The following is a 16854-nucleotide window of genomic DNA, read 5'->3' on the forward strand; positions in this document are numbered from 1 at the left end:
CTTTAGCAATGAAACTTTGGGGCATACGAGTAAGAACCAGAATTACAGTTACAGTTTGCTTGTCTGCCTATCCTGTTGCTTGCAATGCCAATGGACTAGTCCTAGGAATTCATGTTCCCCAGTTGGTAGTCTGACTATGATGTGGAATAGGCACCCATCTACAATGCTACAGGCTCCAGGTGGAGAACTTTTGCTTCTCCACAGATACATTTTGTAACCATTATGCATTACAGGGCACCGATAGAGCCCTTTGTAGACAGACAGAAGTTTTGGAAAGGAGATACAGTGAGGACAAACCATCCAGCAAAGGCTAAAACTGTGCATTGCACCAATGCACACCTACAGAACAGGAAATGTAGTATAGTAGAGCAGAAATCCTCACTACTATGCACACTGACTTCTGAAACTCCAAAGATACATTTCAAGGACATGTAAATTAAAGAAAAAAATGCCCTTTCATTTTCCCCTCTCCCAAGTTTCTAGCCTCTCTTTACATGCTGCAGAAGTTTTCTACCAGGGTCAGCAGGCCTAGACTTTAATACTTAAAATTTTTTTTTTTGTTCTGTAAGCATTCTCTACATATTCTGGTGTCTTACATCTTTCTCGTCTGCCTTGAATCTCAGAGGATAGTTCTATGTTCCTTGCTATACTGTGGGAAGAAATGAGAAATTCCCACTGTGCTGGGTAACATGTGGCATCTTGTCGTGGACTGTCTGAGAGAGGGATTATGCTTCCTTGGGAAGTATCGTGTTTTTGCAGGTAAGCTGCTTTCATGGACTGTTGAAATTTGGACTTCAGGAGATAATTTTAACATTCTGCATTTTTCTTACATGAAAGTGAGCTGTTATTCAAGACACTGCAAGAAGATACTGGCCAGAAGGTTTTGTATGTGTCTGTGCATTAATAAAATTGATGAGCTATTGTGGCAGATGAACCACATGGGGAGTAGGAAATCACACCTGAGATCTACTGTGAAAAGTGATGAACTATCTCCTGTGAGTGCTTGCACAGTGCTTAGATGTGCCCATATAATTTTGGTAACTACACAGCACTGAGTTGGGCCATTTGTGAAGTGGAAAGTTCTGTATCCTTGAGATTGCAGAAGACTTATGATTCCTATTCCCAGTTTAACGGAGTTAGGCCACAGTTTCAGTAGTTCTCTACGTATAGTACAGTAGTAAAACCAGCCATGGCACCTAACTCACCAAAATGCCATGATACTTAATGAACATTAAACATTCGTGGGTTCTTTAATGAAAAGCATTGCCTGTGCAGGGCAGCTGAGTGCTGTGTTAGATTCCAGGCATATGAAACATTTCCCTCTCCTCTTACCATTAGAGTCTTCTCTAGGGAGCCTAATCCCCTTGTTGTGACTGTCAAATTGGAAAAAAAAGAACAACTAAGTTGATCCTTTCACAGCCAAAAGTTTGATTGAGAATGAGAAAATTGCCATCTGTTAAAATATATTTATTCCTGTCCCCAGAGGTGTATTATAATTTCACTGTTCACTTCCCACCAATCATAAGGTATCAAATTGACTGCGATATCGCTGGCTAACCTTGCTCTAGACTTAATCATATAAATCAAAAGAGATAAACAACAGAATCTGACAGATCTGCCTGAGGGCTGTTTTCAGCCCTTAAAAACCCACCAGGATTCATTTTTATGATATGTATTTCGGTCCTCTGGGGTCATTCCGCCTGGGTTAGTGAAAAGAATGAGAATTTGATGGCAAGACTTTTCTTTAACTGATGTGACTGCACAGCAGGTCCTTAAAGAACATAAACCACCATGAAACCTAATAGTGAACTAAGTGGCAAATAAGAGGACCAAATTACAGTCATCAAAACTTCCCTACCGCTTTCAGACAATCTTCTTGGTGCCATGCAGAGGGCCAAATTTATCACTGGCTAAAGTTAATAATATTATATAAGAAAATTATTTATAAAATAAAGAGAGATATGGAATTATAACAAATATAGAATATATAATTAATTATAAAATAATTAATTTATCCCAGTATACTGTGGGGAGGCAAATTAAATACAGTAATGTGAGCATTGGTGTCTTAACATCATGAAGAACTTGCAAAAAACATTTCTGAAATCTTCCCCTAGGAGTTCTAATAATTCTTCTCTTATACCAGCAATATCTGCATGTTATCATTCTCTAAGAGACTATTAAAGTTCATAAAAGGGATGTACTTTTGTAATTATATTTTATTGGGTTCATCTTTTTCCTTCAATCTTTGTTCCCTCTAATACAATTCTGACTCACTAGACTACTTCCTTTGTCAAAACTGCTTTGTACTTCTCTGGCACATCATTTCAATCAAAGAAAGCAGAGACCAAGAACAGTAATGCACAAAATCATCCTCAACTAAATAACTGTAGGACCGACCCTGTAAGTGAAATATGCCAGCAGCTCCACAATAGCTCCTAGCAAGCAAAGGCCAGGATTTCAAAGGCAGAAGGTGCAAAAGAGGATTTTTTTTTGACTCTTCTGTACAGGCACATAGACAATGGCAGAACTGGGATTGAATGTGGAATATTGGTACATAGCTATACATTTATTTCAGAGATGTCATCCCCTTAAAGGCAGAATAAATATATGTTTACTGACTCTGTTCATTTTCACACTAGGATTTTTACGGATCAGCATTTCTTGGTATAAAAAGACTCCAACCGAAAATCTAAGATAACAAGTTACACAGACACTATATAAACAGCCTTAGCTTAAAAGCACCACTATCTTCTCTACTAAACATTTGGCTCTTAAACATCAAACGTTCCCCAGAGAACAGCAAAAGCAGTGTAAAAAACAATGGGTTCTATTTGCACTGTTTTGACAACAAACAAAGCTAAGAGAGAACAGCAGCTATTATCAGACATCTGTTCTAAGGAAGAAATGATATTTATGGCCTCAGGAATATGTGCTGCTTGAATTACATCAGAGAAAAGGTCAGCATGCTCTAGGTGTATGATTCTAATTCAGTTTGAGAAATCAACACTGCTGCCCAGCAGTAGAGATCTCAGAGCACAATTATACAGATGCAAAGGCTGAGATAAGTTCAGATCTTCCCTGATGCACTGCAGGAAGCAAAGGTACCAGAGAACCACATGTAGCTTACCTTAGAACGACAAAGTCTCGGACAGGATGAGGAGCCATGCTGTTCAAAACATACTGATAAACTTCTGTCTGCTTGTCCAGGCTCTCGACCACCTTCCACTGCAAAAAGTCCTCGTCCCAGAGGTGACGTTCTCTCAGTACTCGGTTCAGGACAACTGATGGGGGGGCTTCAACTTCAACTGAGGCTTTCCAAAGCCTTAATGGGTTCCCGTCCCCAACCTGGAGTAAAGTAACCAAGAACACAAAATCTCAATACATGTGTCTGACTTCAGCTTCAGAACATTTATATTTCCCTTGCTAATCACCAGTATTATTGCTATTGCTGCTGCTGTACTGTATATGAAAACATGCATTCTAGTCCTAGTTGGAAAACTGCTATATATCCAGGCTAGTTCCCATAGTGCCAGAGAAGTTCTGTATTTAATTTTAATGGCCAGTCTTCGCGAGCGAAGATCCGGGGAAGGTCTTTACACCTTCCAGCCTGCGCATTGGATTTTTTAGGTGAGACACAGTGTGCGCGGAACTGAGCCCACCCTTTAATCCTAAGGTTCATCTGCCGGGGCCAAGCGAGCTTGGACGGTGGCAGCGAGGTCCTTAGGACGTAGGTGGGTTGCCTTTAAGGGCTAACGAGCCCCACCTGCCCGGGAGTGGCCCTGACTGGGAATCGAACCCGGGTCTCGCGGTGATAGCGCCGTGCCTTTACCACTAGACCACCAGGGGGGTTCTGTATTTACTTCTCGTATAACAGACACTCTTTCAATCCCAAGCACCCTGAGTATAATGAAGATTATGTGTGTGCAGAAGGAAAAACAAGTGAGAGACTGAAACCCTGGGTTGAAAGAAAGCAACTACCTTGGGCAATTTGATACACTACTTGGGACTGAGGGCCCATTAACTCTCCTGGTTAATTGGTAGAAGAGCAGAATGTATGTTGATTCAGTTATGTGTTGGGTACACAGATGTTTGCTCCTCAAAATAGCTGCAACGGAGGTTGGGAAAATGCCTTTCCATGAGCACAGACTGCCTGCTAACTTTTCCTTGCTCACGGATCCTGTTTCTTAAAACACCTCCATGCATGCGATAGGGTGAGCAGAAAGTGCTGGGCTATGCACCAGCTGAATGTTCTAGATTCTACACATACAGCTTTTCTGCATGGTCTTAGGGGTCATATTTCAGGCAGTAAACAAGTTAACTGTAATCACTGGATCTTGCAAGCCCTGCTTTTCTAACCCCTCCCTACCCTAGCATACTCACATACCATTGTCAGTGCTTCAGAAACCTTTATTACCTCCCACAGATCCAGGATTGTTTCCCCAGAAACTCACCTTAGGTTATTTCATGCTGCTATAATTCTCCCCAAATCTCTTAGTTCCCCAGTTACCCCACTCTCGAGATGCAGAGACTCCCAATCCCCTCTGTAGTCTCACATGCCTTCCCTTCTTCCACATCCCACCCCCACCTGAGCCCCGTTGTCCCTCCCTGGAGAGGTCACTCACAGAAGCTGGCTACAAACCAGAATGATTGCAGTTTCTTTGCCCCGATAGAGGAGTTGCACTTTCCCAAATAGGGGTAATGCTGCCTCCTACCCCCTCACCATCCAAATCCCACATCCGTCCCAGTGCCCTTCCCCTACCTAACTAGTATAACCCACTCCTAATCCATCCCCTCCTCTCACTAGCTGCTTCTGGTTTGGAGACCTCTGTTTTGCTACTGCATTTCCACCACCCCTGTACTCCCCTGTCTGTGGGGGACCCCACAGCACCCTCCTCCTGGCTGCAGTAGTCTGGCTTTCCCTGCAGAAGTGATGGAGCCTGCAAAAAGTCCAGAAATTTTAATAAAAGCTGCACTATCAAAAATCCACCAGTATCAAGGGCAAGAGGATTTGGGATAAAACTGGCCATATGGCTGGTCTGGCTAATAAAGCACTGGGCAGCCTGAAAAGGTTTCATAATATCTATGTTCTGGCTATGTTCTCCAAACTGTTGGCAAACATGAGGAGCTAGTTAGAAACTTTGCATGTCCTCCAGTTAAAGAGCTTACTCAGGTAATGTTTTCTGTTGTTTAATGTTCCAGCTAACTCTGTGTTGTTTGCAGTTTCACTTATTTGTCTGTTTTGGAGACCTTAGCTTGCTTTATGTGCCTTTTCCTGGAATCTCGTGTTTGAATCACTATTATATTACATTTTTAATTGATTTGAGTAATCCTTAAAAAAAAATAACTGTGCCTTGCCAGAAAGAAGGGTATGTATTTATCCACGCAACGTGTCAGGGTGTCCCATAGCTTGGCTGTAATTTGGTTGGGTTTCTTTACTGCTTCTTACACATCTCCCCAGTTTACCTTTTTGTAGGCGAGCTCTGTGTTCTCTATACTGGAACATGTGACCCATCCTTTGAATTTCTCTTTTGCTTCTTTCTGGAGATTCTGCATGAGATTTTCCAGGTACATCTGATAGTTCCCTCCTTCCTCATCCACTTGTTTCCCGAGCTCATCCAGGGTGGGAGAATGCACTTCTGCATCAACATAGGAGTTTCGGGATTGTGTGACCATCTCATGTGGGACCTGTGCCACAGAAGGGAGGGAAAACACACAGGGAAGACCTTCTGCTGAGAACTTTTCCTTAAAGCAGTGTGTTTCTAGGTTGATGGACCATTCAGCATCCAATTGCAATGAGCCTGTAAAATGTACACCTATTTCTGTCTTTATGCAAGATGAAAAATCAAAGTAGTCTAATGAAACAGTCCATGGCTCAGAACAGCACTACTAATCCAGAACCATATTAGACTGATAAACTGGATGTCAATAAACCTCTGTTTCTCATTTAGCCCTCAGAAACATTGCCTTATGCTTTTGGGGAGGGGAGATATGAGAATTTTCTCTCTTCCAGCTGCTGTGTAAGTATCTGTGTGATTTTAACTTTATTGCATGACACACAGAAATAAAGTGCATGAACTCTTTCAGATGAATAAGTTTTAATTGAGGTGTTAAAGGCATTGTAATAAACTGAAATTTTAAACCAACAAATTTTAATTTAAATTAGACTAAAATTTCATAATCCAGTGATTTGGGTTGAAAACTGTCACAGAATAATTACCCTGCATCTTTTGAATACTAGGAGGGAACAACCATCTTTTGAATACTAGAAGGGAACAGCTATAAAGAAATGAGATACATAAACTTTAGATGAAGCAAGTTTACAAATAAATGAGGCACCATCAATCTCTGAGCTAATGTGAGGTGGAAAATGTAAGCATAAACAAAAATACTTCAAAGGATGCTGCATTATGTGGCCATGAATAATGCCGTTTGAGTCTCTCACTCACCTCAAAAAGTTTGTTGCATTCCATTATCATGTGAGCAAGTCCCTGAGTAGCTGCCAGGTTTTCACTGAGGTCCTTCTGATCTGGCTTCCCTGTTGCATATTTTTTCTGTATTACTCTGTAATTGAATTCAGTATCTCAGGTAAAAAGAGCTGAACTTTTTAATATGAAAGCAATCAGTAGCAAGATGTTCCGAACACCAGAGAGGAAAACCTATCCTTAGTTTTTATTTATCACAAAGTCTGCTCAGGCTGTTGGGCCTTTTTTAAAGGGAAAATGTTTACCTAAAATATTGTTGAGCCAAAGGTAAAAGAATGAAAGGTTATGCATATCCTGCATTATGCGTTGCACATTTTGAAATGAATTTTTAACAGACATGGTGTAAAGTTACTGCTTTAAGCACTTGCTCAGACACTGGTTATACATGTACATGAGCAAGAATCTCAGTGTACTCTGAACCAGAGGGATGAAAAAAAAATCAGGAGGGACTGCTAATGTTTAACTGGGTCTATGCCCTGTTTAGTCTACACTCACCATGTTACACACCATTAAAATGTGGCCTGAAATAAACTTGGCTGCCCAAATGGCAGAATGTAGCTAGAAAACTGAAAGTGAAAAAACACTCACTGAAAATCTACATATTAAAATCCTTTAAAACATGGTCAGTCTTTGGCTTCAACCACTGCAAAATCAAGCCCCTTCCCTTCATAGAAGTCAACACTAGTCACGCAAAACTCACTAGTGCTCCAATGAAAATTTCACATGGAAAGCAGGCACTGCATATTCTCAACAGACAGCCAGAAACGCCTTCTGGGCTTGTGAAAACAAGTGTGCTTCTGGCTCTGCAGCGTGGGTTTTCCCCTCTCACTGAAGGCATGCCTTGTTTAATGTGTGCTGGAAAGCAGATGCTTTGGAAAGTTTTGTCCTGCATACCACTGAAAGCATCGCTCTGTATTAGGGATACGACTGTTTATAGTGTTGAGAAGAAATGTACCTTGGTGAGCTTTCTTTCTTCACTATATTGAGATGGAAGAGAGAGGGGGCCAGACAAACAGCTATGTTCATGGGAGTCATCTGATTCTCCTCCACGGAGGTGACGTCACTCAGGAAGCACAGCAGAGTCTGCAGAACCTCCCGGTTCTCATCGGACATCAGCATGATAGCAGCCTGCACCGCCTGCAGCCGCTGCTCCTTGGGGACGTCTGAGGAAAAGCAAGTCACGTTCAGAAGGGTCAATTGCAGGATCAGATAAGGAGCTAGAAAGATAGCTAGCACAGACATTCACAGTGCCCACGAGTGTTCAAAAAACATGTAGGTGTGGTGCTTAGGAACATATTTTAGTGGTGGACCTGGCAGTGTTAGGTTAATTGTTGGACTTGATGCTCTTAGAGGTCTTTTCCAACTTTAATGATTCTATGATTCTATGATAACAGCTTTGTGAAGAGGCAGCTGACAGGGGACAGAGAGGAAGACTAGCTGGCTTATGAAGAGCTGTGGTTTTTGCTCCTCCATTAAGCACAGCTTGGCACACCAAAGTATGATGTTTCTCTGTTTGAAGGCTTTTCCCAAGAGTGATTGAACTTCATTTAAAGTTTATGAAGGGAGAGCAGTTTTGGTATTTTTCAGGTTTCTTTTCTCCCCTGGGAAGACAGCTTGAAAGTCTCGGTGAAGCTTCAGGAAAACACTTACATCCGTGTTCTAAACAGTAAATAAGTTTAATGAAAGAAGTAATGGATATGCTTAAATAGCACCTCAGACAGATTCATTTCTAAAAAAACCATAAGTTTTCTCAGTTTGGACTTCAAGCCCTCCTCTGGGAATTATATATGCCCTATATAATTGAAGAGAAGAAGAACAAAAGCAGATTTAGAGTAGAGAAAACAGCCAGTTTTTAAGATTTGACTGGTAGCCTTGTACAAGCACTTTATTTTAAAAGCTTTCAGACACGAATGACAAAATGAACACAGCCTAATGCTTCTGAAGTTTCTAGAAGCAGCAAGGCCAGGTCTTTCTGAGAAGTCAGAGAAGCCTTTGCTAAATTCATGCAACACGTCTTTTCTTCCCACATTGCACCCTGGTAATTCCTGCCTCCCCCTTTATTGTTGTGCTGATGGGTACATAAAGAAGACTAGCCAGCTCTTCAAGTCACAGGTAAACATTAGGCAACTGAGAGTTTTAGGGAAATGGAAAAAGTTCATTAATGCTATGCCAAGGAAGACTACTACACTAATCATCTCATCCCCAATCCTCTGTGTTACAGCAATTCAAGCCATTCTGGATATATGAAAAATATCTTCAGTGAGTTCCAGAAAATCGGAAATCCCCTGCCAATACACTAAGAGAGGAAAAATCCTTCCTAAGTTCACATTAACAATTTGTTGAACAGAATGAAGGGTAAGAAAAACTCCCAGCTACAGATTAATTTAATTGCAGACATTATGAAATACAATTGGTATCCTAGAGATTTCCAACATTTTTCTTCTTGTGAAAAGAGTTTTGTCAGTACTGTCTAAAACAGAAAAATGTATTTGTTGTTGGTCACATGGAAAAATTCCCCCCTGCTACTCATTCTTAATCCAAGGATTGTTCTCCAGTGTCCATAGAGACCATCTTTTCCTGTTCCTACCTTGGTTTAAATGGACCCATCCTCAAGTCTTAGTGAAATCCTCTGAATTATTACAGCAGTTCAAGAAAATCTTTCCAAGTACATTTTTCTCCCTCTGACTAGTGTAAAGAAGAATTCTTCAGACTTCCCACTGCAGTACTACACAGGCATTATAGAATCAGCTCATGACTCTTCTTACACTTTTTGTTGGCTGGTATCAATATTTCACCATTCAGCCTCATAGCTACTGTGAATTCTAACACCAGGCTCCTTTCTTGGAAGAGGGAGTCCTTCTGGCAACAGACTTACTTATGCTGGTGACATTGGGGTCTGCCATGTCTCTCTTCCATTGGCAAGTTTACTTGCAGTCTCTTCTGTGCCAAGGCGGGACATTACCAGTTTTCATCAAGCAATAGTTTAAAGGTGATTTGTTTCCAAGGACATGTAGTCCTTGTAGTGGATAATCTTCTTGGCCACTTCACTATGGAAATGATTGCGACTGCCATTTTATTACCAGCCAGAATTCCTGTTGCTTTTCTGAATGAGCTTATTAATGTGTGTGGAGGCAGACAAGACCTGCAACTTGTGAGCAGGCAAAGAAGATGGTCCAGGGCGAGGCACCAACTGTTTCAGTTCACTTGTGTCCCACGACATCACGTATGGCCAAATCCACTAAATTTATTTGCAATGCTGTCTCTCTCATGCAGAATCACAGCACTCTTTACCAGCTACAGACAGTGGGATGGTAAATACATTAGTGACTATGTGCCACAGACAGATTTTTACAGTAAAGGGAAGGAACGGAAGTAACTGAGATTCTTAAGCACTGGGATTATACAGTGTTTTAAAATGTCTTTCTATTGTTTTGGCAGCTGAAATGTCTGCAAGTGAAAAGACTAGACACATTTCTCTTTAGTGCTTCCAATTATTTGGCTTAGGCTGGCTGGGTAGGGTTTTCTGCATCTGCCAGAGAACTGGCTGACTGGCCTTTGTAATGGACATTGTCAGGAAAAAACTCCCTATTCCTCTGGCTTTTCAGTGTTTTCCTCATTGTTGATTTCTCCCTCAGTCTGGAGAGGAGTTACACAGTCATTTCCTGTTCTACAGGGATTTTCATCATTCTGATGCATCTGAGTCTGAGCAGATTTTGCTCAAGATTGCTCATGGTGGAATGAAAAGAAGAAATCCTCTAGTTTCTTTCTTTCTCTAAGAGTTCTTTACATAGAGCTGATGATCTACATGAAAGCAGCTTGTTTTTTGCATATACAGTTTATTGACTGCAACGAAAAAGCAAATAATCAAAAGTCACAGCAAAGAAGGGGACTGCACAGACACAGGTTCTCATGCTCAAGTGCCACTTCTCCATGCCTGGAAGACTCACTTATATTGAAATGTCTGCATGAAATGTGCCCACATTTTTAAAGAAATCTGACACAAATGTGAGTTTTCACACTTTTTATGTCCAAAGCAGCCTGTCCTTCTGGGTTCTTTCTGATTATGAGGCTGATATTTTCAAATCTTCTTAATATTTGAAGGTTGTCTTTTCATAAAATTTGACGCTGAAACCTTTAGGTGGTTCTAAAAATCTCTTAGTGACAGATTTTGATGGCAGAGACGTTCTTTTATATATCTCAAAGATCAGCAGAAAGAATCCCACTCAGTGTTAACATACCAAAATTATTTACAGTATATTACTATATAATATATTGTATTTTCTAATTGTTTATAATAATAGAAATATGTCAACTTACATTGATAGATGTGCAGAAAAGTCTCTCCTAGTTTACTTGTGAGGAGAGGTTCCGGCAAGTCTCTGAAAAATTGCTTTACCATGTCTGCCACATCGTACGCTGACTGGTCTTCATAGCTGACGTTTTCTGGGGAGCTCTCATTCATCTGACGCAGGGCCTGGATTCGGGATTTCACTCCAGATTTTCGAAACAGACCCACCTAAAAAAGTGAAAAAGAAAATGTTACTCCAAAAATATTTATTTATTTATATATTTATATAAATCTATTATGAGGGGCTTTGATTATGACCAAAGCTTGGGTTGCTTATTTTACTCTAGGCAAAACAAAAGAAAATTTGCAAATGTGATGGTCATGACTTGACCCCAACTCTGGCAGGCAAGCACATGCTTTCACAGCAGGATTGTAAGGGTTAATAAAGCTGCTGCTCTCTGTCCCATCCAAGTGGGAGAGTTCAGAGTGCATGATTTCCCTGCTGCCTGAAGAGTTTAAGCAAGATGCTCAGCTGATATAAATCAGCCTGGCTTGCTTGGCTTGGGTGACTGTCTGTTGATTTACTCCAGCTGAGAATCTGGTTCCTCATGTTTATTTGGGTATATGTTTTGAAGGCTAACAAGAAAATATTATGCTTAGCTAAGTAATAAATGCTGTGGCAAAAGATTAGTACGTCCTGGTAAAGCTTTAAAATTAAGACCAAATCTATTTTTCCTCCTTCCTGCTTCCCCCTTCCTACTCTGCTTCCAAGAGTTCTCCTAAATCCCACTGAAAAGCCCGGTTTGAAAGCCGAGGGCCACAGAAGGATTACTTGTGCAATGTCACTAAGATACATTTTTATCCTGTTTGCTTTCTATTTGAAAGGAAGTGGTAATTCTTCAAATGATGCCTTCAAGGCAGTGCTGCCCTTTCTTGTCCTTCTAGCCAGCGGAATTCCCCCAGGGCGAATTCCTGAGCCTAAACCACATTATTTATTCCCAAGTCAGTTTCATTTGGGAAGTGTTAGCACTGTTTCCCTTCAGTTTTGCAGGAGAAAAGGTGAAATATGGAGAAAGACCTATGGAAAAAGCACATTTCAGGTTTGGAATTATATACTCCTGTTCCTCTGTGACAGCTGTCTTGCTGGTGATCGGTGCAGCTTCCTGCATGGCATAGTTAATCAACAAACGTGCACAGGCAAGGAAATAATGCCTTCTGGCCTTCTCCCCCTTACTTCCAATAAGAAGCAGCACAGAGTTCACGTAGGACCCTCCTCTCCCTAGAACACCTCCTATGCTCTGCTGTACGGTATTTAGGACTTTTGTTAACTCACGTGTAAATGACACTAATTACACAAATCACACACTCCGCAGCTCTGTGAGGGGTATATTTATTTATATGGAGATGAACTGCTACACCAGACTGGCTGGGAGGAAGCTCTTCCATGTGTTCTTATTGATGAATTTAGTATCGCTTGTGAGTTAAATTTATGTATAGGAAGCAGAAAACTGGAGTGTGCCCTCTGTACTGTATTTATGATCACAAGCGAAGTTCCACTCCTGTTTCTGACAAAAGAATACAAGAAAGAGCATCCAGCATTTTAATCTATTTTTTCCTTACACTTTCCCTTCTTCTTTTTAAATCCCTTTTCCTCTTAGAAACGTGTGCTGAAGACACAGAAGAACACTTGCTAATTCTGTCCAAAAAATAAAGTTTTGGCCTGTGGTAGATAAATGTGAGAGCAGATGTTCAGTTATCTGCTTTTGATGGAAAGTGTCCTTGCTGGTACAAAGAACATTTAAAAACTTCCAGCTAAGTCTGATTTGAGAGGTCAGATGTCAGATCTCACCCATACAGTCTCCCGTTGCACATCATTCTGCTACTCTTGATCTCTGGTTTTGTCTAATGATATTCATCCAAACTCCTATTTCCCTTTTTCATGGAAAAAATTAATAATTAATCAAAAAAGGACAGTTCTTCACTTGGTAGAAAAAGATGTTTTAGGCTCTGTTCTGCAATATTACAGACTCATTCTGTAAATAAAATGGGACTAATCCAGAGGTTGGTCTGGCCCAGTCTCTTTACTGTCTTCATGCTGTGGATCATCTACCAAGCAAGTAGCCATGGGGTGCATGATAGAACCTGAAACTGAATAACATACCCTACAAATAATGGCAAAGCCTCTCACACCATTTTAAGCGTTTCAGTGGCAGGAGCCAAACCTTACAATGATTTAGAGCAACCTCAACTTTACCAAGTGTGTGCAAGTAGAAGCTCTGAAGCCTGTTCAGGACTCTCGACCACCTTCTGCAGTGCACAGAAGAGACACATAAGCAGGATGCTGGGGGAGGCTGGAGGCTGCTCAGATCTTTCTCTAGGCATTAGGAGACTTTGAATTAAATGGGAACAAAGGGAATAACTGTAAAGATGAGAAGCTGAATTGCCTGGAGGGTTTTGGCCTAGAAACCATTTTAAATGGTCCTGATCAGTACTTTTCCTCCTTGTTTTTCCACTCAATATTTTCCCAATTCCACCCTGAGTGGAAACTCAAGCTGAGTTGAAATGGCACTTCACATACCTCTGATGCTTCCCAGCAAGTAAACCCTTTACCAGGTATTTGTCTCAGACTTCCCATGCCTTTTGACTACCTCAAATCTCTCAAGAGCCTTTTCTTTCTCTTTAGTATTACACTCCCTTTTACATTCTCCCCCATTTATCCAGTCTTTTCTCTTTCTTCCTATGACTCTCCTTCTTAGCTGACAAACTCTATCCTTACATCTCCTGTTCCTCTTACTTGGGCCAGTGTCTCTTCATCCAGCCTCATCACTGATTCCAGGCTTGCTGCATCACTTTTCTTCCTACACTCAGTGCACAAACCCAGATGACCACTGTGGCAACCAGGCATGTTACTTCTTGAATATATTGTTTCTACTTGCCTCTATTCATCTTTCCCTTCCATCCCCTATTAATACATTTCTGACAATTTATTTGTCCCACCCCTTGGCTCCCATACTACATATGGTCAGCGCAATTCATCTCACATCACCTCTGACATCTTGGAATTAGATGTCAGGGTTTGACCACCACAGGATCTCTTTACAGAGAGAAATGATAGGAAGGACATGTGTCGTTCCCACTGCCTGCAAAGGGAAGTGGTTGTGACTCCCAGCAATGCATTTACTTTTTAGATTTCAGTTTTGGAGAAGATGACTGTCACCCAACAAAACAACCTGAACAGCAACAGAATGGTGATCAGAAAATGCAAAGATTCAGAACAGACTATTTCTACGCTTTTCATATGCTCAGACCTAGAAAAGCAGCAAAGTCTGCAGAGTAAAATACTGGTTGCTCCTTTTGAACTTAAAACTATCTAAAAGCAGTTGTGGAAGAGGTCATATGACATGAGGTCAATAACAGGAGAGGACTGAACATAATCAGCAAGAGGGTTTCTCCCAGTCCTATGTTCCTAAAAATACATATCTGCATCCTTAGGGGAAGAACAGTAAAAATATGACTAGTATAACCCTGCTCTATAGCTAAAGAGAATAAAAAAATCTGAAACACTTTGAGAATGGGGGTGTCCCAGCTGGCTTGTTGTAGCTAAGAACACTATAAAAGGCAACGTACCATAATGGCTTTGGCACTGAACCCCTGCTGACCTAAGTATCTGGATATATCTGACTCTGTCAACAGAATACTTGGAATATTTTGCTGAGTTTGCTCTCCATTCTTGGACTTTCTTTCTTTGCTAAGTAAATAAAACCTTTTGTACCATGTCTTGTGAAATGGTGAATGCAGTTAACCCTCACTGGCAAGAGCCAAACATAAGCAGAACAGATGAAGGTAGAAGCTGGGAGTCCTGATCTCTTCCCAGGTCTGATTCAATACACATGAAGATCCCACATCATTCTTTCAAGTAGACTATGGTATACAAATCAGTAGGACTGCTGTAGCTGCAAGAATTCAACAGATTAGCTGTATACAAATCTCAAAACGACAAACCGCCAGTATTGGCACCAAATATCAAATCACCAGAGATTTGGGCCCAACATGAGATGTAATAATCTTCAAATAATTCTGGTTCTAAGCACAAAAAGGCTCACCATTGCTTGCTTAAAGTGGCTTTACAGAAAAAAATCAATCAAGTCATGGAGTGAAGTTCATACCTGATCTAGACAGTTGCTCCGTAAGTAGCGTAGTGCTTGCTGTATGCTCTGGGGAAGAGGTTGTCCTGTTCTCTGGACATGAACTATCAGAGGCACACCAAAGACATTCTTGTCCTTGTAGTCAGGAACTTTCATCCTCTTCATGAACTTTGGTACAGACCTAAAAATTAACATGAACAGGCTGCATGAAAATATCAGGGTATTTACACAGTCTCTCCGAGTAACACTACTGACAGAAATTGGTAGCTGGGGCCTTTTCTATAAAGGTGATGAAATAATGCTTAATGCACAATGCATGGACACTTTGAAACCTGTATAACTGATGAATTTGTCAGCTTGAATAACTGGATGGCTTCTAAGACATAGCATAAAGATTTGTTGTACCAAAAAAACTTTTACTATGCAGCTGCCATCCAGCTGAAGCCAACATGGTTTAAAGCATCCTTTAGGGACTCATAGGAATAGCACAGAAAACCATAGTGGAGAGGGTATCTGATGGAAAAGGAGGTTCAGTTCTTTAACAGGCTGAGTGACTATACTACCAGTTACATGATTTAGTATTTCTGTTGACCAACAATTTACAGTAATAAATGATAGCGGGGAATCCCTTTGTGTCAGATTCATCCCTTGCGTTATACGATTTATTTTAGTTGACTAACTTAAGTGAAGCTGGTGAGCTTGCTTTCTTCAAAAAATGATGATGAAAACAAGAACAAACTGGGTGCTCTTTGTGGGAGGCATGACCGCCATGGAATTAAAATAAAAAGGATGAATATGACCTGAATGTGACTAAGATTTTTCTCATCTGTGTGGGAAGGAGTTAAAATTCAGATTAAATTACCTACTGAAGAAGTACAGCATATAACTTTACAGCTATTTACAGTCTAACTCTTATAAATTCTTAGTGACTGATTATAAAAAGAAATATTTCTCAGCATGAAAACCTGGTACAAGCAGCAGGATCTATATTCTAGTCTGCTAGTTGGTTAAGGTGAGATTCATTTCAGCACAGATGTTGTCAGTTAACCACAGGGAGCTGCACCAATGAAGAACAGCGAAATGAGGTTTAATCTTACTGAATTTTAGTTCTCTAATGGAAATTTAGAAAGAGTTAATAGTCTGGAATACACACTCTGAAGATACCTCTTGAGGGTGACTGAAACCCTCAGCCTTGGATATAATGAGCTGCTTTGGAGTTGTTTGTCCTTTTCCTCTGACCACAAACAGCTGGCCCGACTTTCTCAGATTACATTTATAACAGATTAGACTTTTAACTTTTTGTAATAGCTGTTAGTGAGGTGAATCTCACATGTAGTCCTCTGTATCTATTCTCCCATTTCTAAAGGAAAACTTGTCTTATCTAGCTCAGAGACGAATTTAGTGGGATTTTGGTGAGGTGCTTTGAACACGAAAATCACAGTGTAAATGTCAAGTCATACTACATTTGGACTCAGTGACTGGCTGTATTAGGGAGTTTCTGTTACTCTTTTGATTATTTCTCAGATATTTATAAACTCTATGTTCATTTCCATTTCTGGTATACCTCTGTCTGTGGAGCCTAGCAGGGTCCATATACCATTAAACATGCAGGTTTCTGCAGCCAGTTGCTACAGAAGGAGCCACATTGCCAGCATTCATGTCCAACTGCCCCTTCCCTCCTCTCTCTGAGTGACCAGGTAGCTGTTACAGCTGTCAGGGTCGCAAGTTTCCTCTAACACAGGTCCTAGACTAAAGCTTGCATCTTTTGATCTGTAGTGAAAAGTGCCATAACTGTTCTAACCCTTCTTTTAAAGCACAAACAAACCAATATCAAATACATAAAGTATCAGGAGCAGCTGTTTCTTTTCAAATAACAAAATGAATTCTGGATATAAGACTTACTGTAAACTTCTCCTACTTTTAAATCACTCTCTCC

At 40.7% G+C, this 16854-nt stretch overlaps 1 protein-coding gene across 7 annotated transcripts in view; it reads right to left on the bottom strand.

Moving 5' to 3' along the window:
- Window positions 1-16854, bottom strand: part of STARD13 (StAR related lipid transfer domain containing 13) — a 286747-nt gene that overhangs the window by 3461 nt on the left and 266432 nt on the right. For all 7 annotated transcript variants that reach the window (XM_050332439.1, XM_050332442.1, XM_050332440.1 and 4 more), the window contains 6 exons: window positions 14940-15099; window positions 10803-11001; window positions 7441-7648; window positions 6450-6564; window positions 5467-5688; window positions 3131-3348 (listed from right to left, as the gene is read on the bottom strand). In XM_050332439.1, the coding sequence (XP_050188396.1) occupies window positions 3131-3348; window positions 5467-5688; window positions 6450-6564; window positions 7441-7648; window positions 10803-11001; window positions 14940-15099 (1122 nt within the window). The remainder of the gene's footprint in view (window positions 1-3130; window positions 3349-5466; window positions 5689-6449; window positions 6565-7440; window positions 7649-10802; window positions 11002-14939; window positions 15100-16854) is intronic.

The sequence above is a fragment of the Myiozetetes cayanensis genome, unplaced genomic scaffold, assembly GCF_022539395.1.
Source record: "Myiozetetes cayanensis isolate MyiCay16 unplaced genomic scaffold, myiCay2020 scf5-8, whole genome shotgun sequence".
In the NCBI taxonomy this organism is placed as follows: Eukaryota; Metazoa; Chordata; class Aves; order Passeriformes; family Tyrannidae; genus Myiozetetes; species Myiozetetes cayanensis.